The sequence below is a fragment of the Rhyacophila brunnea genome, unplaced genomic scaffold (assembly GCF_057557595.1).
Source record: "Rhyacophila brunnea isolate RB1 unplaced genomic scaffold, BYU_Rbru_1.0 scaffold_11, whole genome shotgun sequence".
Classification (NCBI taxonomy): domain Eukaryota; kingdom Metazoa; phylum Arthropoda; class Insecta; order Trichoptera; family Rhyacophilidae; genus Rhyacophila; species Rhyacophila brunnea.
Window position 1 is genome coordinate 40,680,656 of NW_028232763.1, and position 11,054 is coordinate 40,691,709.

The following is an 11,054-nucleotide window of genomic DNA, read 5'->3' on the forward strand; positions in this document are numbered from 1 at the left end:
GCAAAGTACCTAGTATTAATGATAATATTTCTGTTATTGATTTTATTCCAACTACCTTCACAAACATCATGAATATTTCGACTGTTCTTATTCTACCTTCGGTATCATTACATACAATAATATTTAAACTATTGCCTCTCTAATCTAAATGCAACAGTAGCAACATTTTAGTTGTATTGATTTTCTCCCTAATTTCTGAGCAAAGTATTTATAGTATAAAAGTAGATCCTGAAATTTATAAAATCTTTTTGTTTAAATTCATGAAAAGAATAAACACTTTTTTGAAATAACCAAGGTAACGTAGAGCATTATCCTTATCTATCAATTATGCAATGTCGCAGTAGCTCATGCGTGGCAAAGCACATAATAATTTATTAGTCTAACATCATCGTAGCGTAGATAATAACATCATTTAAAAATAATAAATGTTATTCATCAAATAAAATACTAAAACTGAATGAAATAAACTGTTTTTGTTGTATTACAGGATATTGCTTGTTTCTAAAATAATTGTGGTGACCTTTACTTAAATAATATTATGTTATTGATGAAAATCATACTATGGATGATTTCTACGAAACCTTAATGTCAAAGTTCAACTAGTAGCTCTGTGCTGTGTGGCCAAAATATCCTTGGACGTAGATTTTGAAACAATATAAATTGAGCCGTAGACTCGATCATCGATGTTGGAATGTTCAACCGACAAATAATATTGATTGTTTACATTTGGATTTATTTTAATCATACGTGAGTCAGTTTTTCAAACAAGTTTAATTATTATTGTACGCTTTCACCTGGAAAATGAATCCTGGAAATAATATTTACATAACTTTTATCTTTCATCTTTCGAGTAAAATGCTGATAGGTGGTGGCAAAGTAATATAATTAAATAATGTTCATTTGTGATATTTTAAATTTGAATAAAATAGATTTCAGTTCTCAAATTAAGTGTTCTAAGAAAAAATACGTCATATTTTTAAATAAGGACTCAAATCGTGACCTTTGTTTCTTGTGAGATATAATAATATTGTAATATGTGCATAATAAGTAATATATGTATTTTTTTCGTTTTATAGATTCTTTCACAACGAAAATCGAAGACCCTAGTGAAAGTGCTCAATGTCGAGTGGGGCAAGAAATGGGTCCGAGTAATCCGATGTAATTTTCTGTCATGTGAATAAATAAAACTGTCGCCACCATGTTGATTAAAGAGTACAGGATACCTCTCCCCCTGACCGTAGAAGAGTACAGGATCGCGCAGCTGTTCATGATCGCAAAGAAAAGCAGAGATGAGAGTTCAGGCGAAGGTAGCGGAGTCGAAATTATGATTAACGAACCGTATGAGAATGGACCGGGAGGAAACGGTCAATATACTCGGAAGATCTATCATGTCGGCAGCCATTTGCCGGGATGGTTCAAGGGGCTTTTGCCGAAATCCGCCCTGACCGTGGAAGAAGAGGCTTGGAATGCATATCCGTATACGAAAACTAGATACACGTGTCCGTTTGTCGAGAAATTTTCACTCGAAATTGAAACGTATTATTACGGTGACAACGGGCATCAAGATAATGTTTTTAAACTATCCGGAAGTGACCTGCGGAATCGTCTGGTGGACGTGATCGATGTTGTGAGAGATCCGGTCTACGGCGCCGACTATGTGAAAGAGGAAGATCCCAAATTGTACGTTTCGGAAACGTGCAAAAGGGGCCCGCTCACGGATACATGGCTGGATGATTATTGGCGCGAGGTACAAGGAAAGAGTCAACCGTTGTCCAATGGGAAATCTCTGATGTGCGCATATAAATTGTGCAGAGTGGAATTTCGCTATTGGGGAATGCAATCTAAATTGGAAAAGTTCATTCACGACGTCGCTCTGAGAAAAACCATGCTGAGGGCTCACCGGCAGGCCTGGGCGTGGCAGGATGAGTGGCACGGTCTCACCATGGATGATATTAGGGAAATCGAAAAGCAAACCCAACTCGCTCTACAAAAAAAGATGACTAACGTGGACTCGTCCGATGTTGATTCTTCTGTCGCCCCTCAGGATGAAAACACAAAGAATCTCGCGGCCACCATGAGCGGTATCGAAAAGCACGAAGAGATATCCAGTCCGGTGATGATGAAAAAATCTGCAGACGCGAAACGTTCTCAAGAATTAGGCGGGCGGAGTCAGAGACCAGAAGATTCTCCCACGGCCGAACACCGCCTCTGGCAGTCTTCCAAGCCGACGCTGCGTTCTTCTTCGTGTGGATCCATAAAGAGTCTTGAAGTTCAAATGGTGAATTGGCGAATGGAAAGCATCGTGAGAGAGTCAGAGGCCGAGACTGAATCTGAAGATGAATTTTTCGATTGCCAGGAGGCCAACGAAAATCCTATGGCCAAATGGTCTTCTATGAGCTCTCTGGACGGCGTCGAAGACGTCTCCCCCACTCAGGCTCATCAGTCCAACGAAGATAGTATTTTCAGTCATTCCTTTCTCCAAAGGGTCGCATCTGAGCGGGGCCCGAAGAGACTTTATCCACTCACCAGCGGAAACAGCATAGACGCGACGGGATCTGAAACTTTGACTCCACAATCCTGTTCCACGACCGTGTTACTATTGGTCCTGCACGCCGGTAGCGTGTTGGACGCCACCAGCGATATGATGGCTAAAAAATCAGACATAACAACTTTCAGAGGAGCTTTCGAATCCGTAATGAGGCAACACTATCCGACCATGGTCGGACATATTGCGATCAAACTTGTATCCTGTCCAGCCGTTTGCACTGAAGCTCTGGGCATTCTCTCCACTCTGAGTCCTTATAGTTTCGATGTCTCACCATCAAGCACTGATGCCCCATATGTCACTCATGACCTCATTCCCATCGGCGCCATCCCGATACTCGCCACCACCTCTCCCGACTATTATGAGGCCGTGACCCGAACCATAAACGGAGCGAACACAGTATATCAAGAATTTTTGAAATCTGATGAAGGGAAAGGGTTCACCGGCCAGGTGTGCTTCATTGGTGATTGCATGGGATCCGTGGTCGGCTACGACTCTCTGTGCCGATCTCAGCAATATCAGTCGAGACACGCCAGCGAAAACAGCATTTTGGATACCGACATAAATGTTTACAATGAAATCGGTATAGAGCAAGCATCAAAGCAGCATCTGTCAGCTCCATCTCCTCGCCGCCGGTCATCTTCCACCAGCGAGCATCAATTAAAACTGGACTTCGAAATATCTGATTTCTTCATGTTCGGAAGTCCGCTGGCGTTAATTTTGGCCGCAAGGAAAGTGTCCGAAGACAAAAGTCAAACTATCGCCAAGCCGCCAGTTCAGCAGGTCTACAATCTGTTCCATGCCACAGATCCGGTGGCTGCCCGGCTGGAGCCTTTGCTCTCCGCCAGGTTTTCCATTCTGCCGCCTTTGAATGTCGCACGGTATGCCAAGTTTCCTCTGGGCAATGGGCAACCCTGCCATCTGCTGGAGTTGATTCAGAGTCATCCTCAGATATTCGGCGACACTTTGCAGACTCCGCCCACTCCTAATAATTTACGTCGCCTATCTGAAGTCTCGATGCAAAGCACCATCAGTGGCCTGGTCGACAACATTCCGCTTGTCACTGTCAACGCGCTGCAGCAGAAGTGGTGGGGCTCCAAGCGCCTCGACCATGCCCTCTACTGTCCTGAGGGGCTCAACAACTTTCCCACGCATGCATTGCCTCACCTGTTTCACGCTAGCTACTGGGAGAGCTCCGATGTTATTGCATTCATTCTCCGGCAGGTTGGACACTTTGACCAGGCATCATTTGGTGGCCTGGACGAAAAGGACATGTCCTCTTTCAAACCGGGTCAGCCACGTGAGAAATGGATAAAAAAGCGAACTTCGGTGAAATTAAAAAACGTTGCCGCGAATCATCGTGCCAACGACGTAATTTGCAGAGAGGGTGCTGCCATATCTCTTTCAGCGAGATTCATGTACGGTCCCCTGGACATGATCACTTTGGCTGGAGAAAAAGTTGATATTCACATAATGAAAGAGCCCCCCGCAGGTGAATGGCTGATGCTCGCCACGGAAGTGACTGACAAAACTGGCCGGGTGAGCTACTCTCTGCCCGAAGACAGTTCAATCGGTTGTGGTATTTATCCTATAAAATTAGTTGTACGAGGCGATCACACGTGTTGCGATTTACATCTCGCCATCATCCCTCCTCTCACCGAATGCGTAGTCTTCAGCATCGATGGATCATTCACCGCTAGCATGTCTGTCACCGGCCGGGACCCTAAAGTCAGAGCGGGCGCCGTAGACGTTGTCCGTCATTGGCAAGAACTAGGCTATCTTATCATATATACCACGGGTCGACCTGACATGCAGCAGCAAAAGGTGGTGTCCTGGCTGGGCCAGCATAACTTCCCTCACGGCCTGGTATCATTCGCTGACGGTCTGTCCACTGATCCTCTGGGTCACAAGGCCGCCTATCTGAACAACCTGATTCAGAATCACAGTGTGATCGTTCACACGGCTTACGGCTCCAGCAAGGACATCGGCGTCTATACCAGTATTGGATTGCAGCCGAGGCAGATCTATATCGTCGGCAAAGTTGGAAAGAAACAACTGAGCTCCGCCATCGTTCTGAATGAGGGCTACGCTGTGCATCTGGCTGCTCTGCAGCATCCCGGAGGCTGTCGCCCAGCTCAGGGCAACGCCCGTATGGTCATCCCTCGACGATTCTTCGGCTTACCCGGACAGAAAGCGTCGATTCGACGTCGCAGGTGAATAAACTGATGACACGACTCGAACGAGATGTCAGAAAATGATATTACGCTTATATTCTAATTGTATATAAACTTATGAATTATATTAAATATAACTTTGACCTGTTACAAAATACTTCATGCCGTGATTCGTGTCTGAACCGTCGTCCGTCGTCACGGGTCACAGATAATAGTGACAGCACTGCCAACATTTCAAATGAAACTTTAGTATTTAAAGTTGTTATCATCACCGTGAATGGGAGACGTTAATCATCCGACTTCAATCGTACGTACATAATCATTGTTGTTTTCAAAAATTATTACATAGGTACACAATGATTTATTTTGGATGGGTTATAAATTTTAAAAACAGTGTCAGTTTATTTTCATCTTGTATAGTCAATATACGTAAACTCTGTATAATGTTATGTAATTTTATCACACATTTAAAAAGGTATTATTTTATATTTATATTATTTGTTATTTCTCTTCTGTCAGTCACTATTATCTTATAAATCGACTTTGATAAATTTAATAATAAATGTTGTCACCGTTTCGTATATCAGTACGTATTACATTTATTTACCCTGTGAAGAATTTTTATTATGTATTTACAAATATTATAGGATATGTTCGTATAACCACTTTTATTTTTATAAAACTCTTTATTTTGTAAGAATATAATGACGATTGCTGTGTTGAGTTTAATATGTATACATTACCCAGCAGTGGCGAAGGGTGGAGGTAGGCTGTTAAGATTCGCTATAGATAGTGCACACTAAACTTTTTTAGTCATATGTATTTGTTTTTATTGAACTAAGACTACAATTAACAGATGGTGTTAGTTAGTTTTTTTAAAAATCAATCAAACCATGCCTAAACGAAACCATAATAGTTTTGGTCTAATTTGGGCAATACGACAAAATTGTGGATACTTTTTTATTCATAGTTATTTGTTTTCGTTGGATTAAAAATACATATTACACATATTGTTGGTTAATTTTTTTAATTCATTAAGCCCTGACTAAACCAAACTATAATAAATAAAAAATATTATTCTATTTATAAAATATTCAAAGTTATGTGTGATTTAATTGCATAATTTTGGATATTTTATAGATAGACATGTATTTTTTGACTATTATCTATTATGGCTTGCTTTCTCAGGGCTTAATTGAATTTAAAAAACTAACCAACACTATCTGTAAATTGTAGTATTATTTCAATGAAAACAAATATGTATGTTTGAAAAAGTTTAATGTGCACTGTTTATGGTGGATCTTAACAGCCTACCTCCACCCTTCGCCACTGTTACCCAGTATGAATTTTATTCAGTTACATTTTTCATAGAATCTATTGTAATAATATGTATGTATGTTGAATAATGTTATTGCACATTTTCTTTGACTCATTCCATCTATATAGATATGTATCTATTGCCATTTATTTATAATCTTAGTACTTAAAATGTATATGAAGCATAGACTCACCAAACAGTGCCATCTAACTCTATACCTGGCACTTTATAACTATTACATCTTTATGCACCCAAAATTGTATTACCTCTATTTTATTTTCACGATTGTTGCATTTTGATGTTACGCATAATAATTTTGTTTGATGTTCTTATGACATCTTAGTAAGAATTAGGAAAAATCATGTACCTTTACTATGTATTAATATACGATAAAAAATGCTTTTATCGAATTGCCATATGTTGAAAATGCTTGTTCTACTTTTAAATTGTACCTCTGTACAGAAAAGTATCTATGTAAACATTTCATTATGGGTATAAGCGTTGTTGAATAAAAACACTACTGTCTTAACCTTGTCAGACAAAGCCATCCATACGTGTATGATAATATTATTATGTCATGAAACTCTGCAAAGCAATTACTCAAGTGTTCAGGTAAATACCTACCTACTCCAACGGTTATATAAATAATTGAAGAATATTTTCTGAATTTTAAGTACACTTGAACTTGAATCTCAATAGGTTAATGTGTATGTATCGGTTGGGTAGTAAAAGTCGTATATGACAACCTTTGTTATGTAATTGAATTACGTGTCTCTTTCGTTGAAATGTGACCTGAATAGAAAATTAAGGTCATCTGCGTGCTTCTATTAGAAAATAAATACAAGGAATATTCTTTTGACTGAATAATTAACGGATAAGATGTTTTAACAGTGAATGGTCAGTTTTTTCCTAGAATGGACAGCGGTGTTTTTATTTAATCGATACCTATTCTAATTTTGTTTTTCTTTCTATTTTAAGCTCGTATTGATATTTGTGTTATACTATTATTTACTGACAATAACTTTTTTGACAACTCTTACAGTACTTACTGTGAACTGTGCAGATGTACCGTCTCGATAACGTATGTAGTCAGAATAGTATCTTCTTTCGTGTCTCAAAATAATTTTTTGCATAATTAATTCGATAGTTTTCCATTATGTCAATTTGTTGTTTATTTGTATTCTGTATTTGTAGGCAATATCTTTTCAAAATGTTATTTAATTTTTAGAATATTTTGATTCAACTCGATTGCCACCTTATTTTTGTGAATATTGATGTAGGTTTATTGCCAAATTAGGATTTGTAGTTATATTCATATCCTGATTTTGTTCACTTTCTTAGTTCTTACCATCGTTGCCATCCATAGAGAATATCTAAAATATTACGATAGAACCTTAATTATCCTGACTTAGTTAGTTTTCTATGTAAATCAGAAAACAGCATGGTTGCATGAACTTCTTTTTAAATAATGGCAGGTATAAGAAATGTTTATACCGTTTTCAATAATCTGGATTTATCATCATCTGAACTATCTTCATCCCTGAATATTTGAGAGATAATTGAGGTTCTACTGTATTTTGTTTTTAGGCCCATATGTATTTTCTTAACGTTATTAATTTTTAGGATTGATATTATAGCAGTCCATTTCTTTATAATAGCGCCCGTACATGTGCATGGATTTACTGCCAGCAATAGTGCATGTATCGCGGCCATAACAAGAAAATGTACGTGTAAACATATTGTATTATCCTGCAGTTGGCAAGATTGCATGCATGAATCGAAAAAGTTTGGAAGCTTTCGAATTACTCACTGTTAGCAGTGAATCCATGCACCAAAGGGGGTATAAAGTCGATAATGACTATTAGCATTAATTTATTTGAGTATTAATTTCTAATATACCTTACTACTGGGGTTAGGAATCCTGATACCTACCCTGCTCAATGTCTTTATCTTGAAATCCCGGTATTGAAAATGTTGGAATCCCAGGGTTTCATGGTTACATTTTATATGATTTTTAACTAAAGAAGTGTTATTTAATAAAAGTGGTATGTTTCATTGAAATGATTAAAATCTCATAAAAATACTGTTGAAAGCTCTTTAATATTATGTATAATTATAATATAGCTCATCGATGAAGAGAGTGCTACTAAATGTGAGATCTCTAGGATGCTTTCTTTCTTAAATTTGGGAAATCCTTAATAATATGTAAGGTTAAAAAATGATTCCTTGTCCAACCAACGTCACTTGAGACCTATCAGAATTAAACAAGTCTTGTGATAAGTAAACATTTTATGGTTGAAAAGTAGTTACATTCGTAATTATATCTAATTCTCTATAATTATCGTGGATTGAAAAATCCTTTTCTTAACATTTTCATATTTCCATCACTCTTTCACATTTCCATTATTCAGCTGGGTTATATTTCTCTTCCTTCGTTCATAAAATGTTTGTATATTTTTAAAACAGTCCTTTACAAAATGATTCCGGAAATGTGTATTTTTTTAGAAAATCTCGTATTTTGAAAAGTATGTTAAATTTGTAATAAATTGATGTTTTTATTGAAATATTTTGATATAGGTATTATTTTTACTGTAAAATAAATATTATTATTGCAATTTAATACACCACATTACGTGTTATGATTTCAATTATAGGTTTTATGTTTGGTAATCTGTAAATGTCAAATTTTTGAGGCTACCTTTAGTTAGTTCGGCTTGGGGTACCTTTATCGCAATTCATGTTAAAAAATGTGTAATAAATATGTAATTAGTAGATTTTATTAGTTCAATTATTATTTTAATACAGTAGAACCTCGATTATCCGTATTTAATTATAATCATCAGTTTCTTACGATTATCAGATATAAAGGCTTAGGTGGAAGGTAAATTTTTTTTGTTAGGATTTATTATTATCAGGGTTATTTTCATTATAAAATTGGGTTAATTAAGGTTCTACTAAAACCGACGACTGTAAAATTTAAAGTAATGTACTACTCAACAGGTATAGTTTTTTTTAAAGCTAATAATTTTCAACAGAAGTATTACTGGATAATCGCTCCTATACACATAATATGTATATTGTTTTAAATATAGGTAATTCATTTAGAGAAACTGCATATTCTTTACATACAACATTTATAAATCTATTCTTGAAATGATTTTACTTTGCCTACTAAAATTACTACATTCACAGTCAGGCAATATGTAAGTGTTTCCTGGTGTATCATGATTTATTCTGGGCATTTATTTATTATCCATTACATCTAATATTAATTTCTGGCATCTGGCCTGCAAATATTCCCGACGTATCTGTACACATTGCCACAACCGTAAATTTCGTAAACGTCTCATTGCAGTATTCTTAAAATAATCGATATCATAGCGATCATCAATCGAATCATCTTAGCATACCTATATCTGACTTTAAGATACTAAATCTTTTCTGGGACTGAAGAAAACTTCTTATAATATAATATGTATTTTTACTTTTCGTACATACCAAATTTATTTTGACTGAACTCAAAATTTTATAAGTACTTAATAAATTTATCCATCTCAAAATCGAATGAGCATTTAATGATGTTTACGTTCCATCATTTATACGATTCCATCGTAGGATTATCACAACACAATGTTTTCAATATTACATCCACAATAATTATATTTTCAAAAGTTACCAGAATTTTTTAACGATGAAGAATTGCTATTAACTGATCTTAACTAGTTTCAATGTCATTCGGAAATGACCGTCAATATAAAACGGTATTGAGTCACTATATTTTTTTTTTATTTAAGTAACAAAAATTATCATTCAGATTTATTTGTCATGTTTCGCCACCTACCTCCATTTTGTAGTAAATTGTGAAAATTAATTATCATTCATTTACTCCCATGGAAATTTCATTACAATGTTTTAATTATTTTTTTCATTTTATATTATGAATTATGATATAAAAAAAATAATGAAAGACCTTTTATAAAGTATATTGGTGGATATTCCTATTTAAATGGATGTGCAGTAGTGGCAAATGTGTTTTTAATTTATCAGTGTTGGGAGAAACGAATACAACTCAAAATGAACTACTTTTTTGTAGAACCATTTCAAATGTTTGCCAACAAAAAATATTGTTTAATAAATGTTATTGTCTTATGCCGCAGATTTCTGTATTCCTTGTGTACATAATTAGTTTTATTCAATATTTTTTGCTGCCAAACATTTCTCCTAAAAAATAGTGTGTTTAGTTATTCTCTTTTCCCCCCCCAACATCGTTTTTCTTTCTACCTATTATAGTGTTCTGTTATATTTCGTTTTATTTACACAAGCAATAATATAGCAAGTTTATTGCCTTTAAACTGATGAAAAAAGTATATTCGAATATTAATTATATACTTATCACTTCTTGTTGCCATTGCATACATTCCAAAAGAAAATATATAATTTTTTATAATATTGCTGAAGCTTATTTTCCATGTTCAATACTTTTGGTCTTTCTAAAAAAATATGTGATAAAACAAATGTGTAATATTTTTTGTATGATATATTTAGAGTGATATTATAATATGTTTTCTTTTCTTATTTATTGACAGTTCTGCTGATCTGTATATTTTATGTGAAAATATATAAAATATCTCTGTTAAACTGTCGTTTTATTCTGTTTTAAAACCCTGCATCAAAAGCACAATACAAAATTAATTGGGAGTAAATTACAACATAATTACGTCATAATTATACTATTATTATAGCCCGTTTACACACACATGGATTTACTACTGGCAGTACGTATTGTCGCGACCATAGCAATAAAATGCAAATATAAACACGTATTATCGTGAGTTACAAGACTGCATGCATAGACCAAAAAAGTTTAGCAGCTTCTGAATTTTCACGCAATAGTTGCGACTTTCGCGACGCAGTAGAGCAATAGTGGCAAACCTGACAGAAAAAAATATAAAATACACTGCTCGAAAATGGTTGTATCAATTCAGAAACCTTGAGTGTTGACACAATTACTGACGAA

The 11,054-nt window shown here is 35.6% G+C and overlaps 1 protein-coding gene across 2 annotated transcripts; it reads left to right on the forward strand.

Annotated features, from left to right (window-relative positions):
* Window positions 1–152: 152 nt before the first annotated feature.
* rdgB (retinal degeneration B) lies at window positions 153–4,888 on the forward strand. 2 transcript variants are annotated; one of them, XM_085960389.1, is made up of 2 exons: window positions 153–295; window positions 1,077–4,888. In XM_085960389.1, the coding sequence occupies exon 2, from the start codon at window positions 1,199–1,201 to the stop codon at window positions 4,760–4,762; it is 3,564 nt and encodes a 1,187-aa protein (XP_085816515.1). In that variant the 5' UTR covers window positions 153–295; window positions 1,077–1,198; the 3' UTR covers window positions 4,763–4,888. The 2 variants fall into 2 exon arrangements, with proteins under 2 accessions (XP_085816515.1, XP_085816514.1); XM_085960388.1 differs by lacking the exon at window positions 153–295 and adding an exon at window positions 588–747.
* Window positions 4,889–11,054: the final 6,166 nt, after the last annotated feature.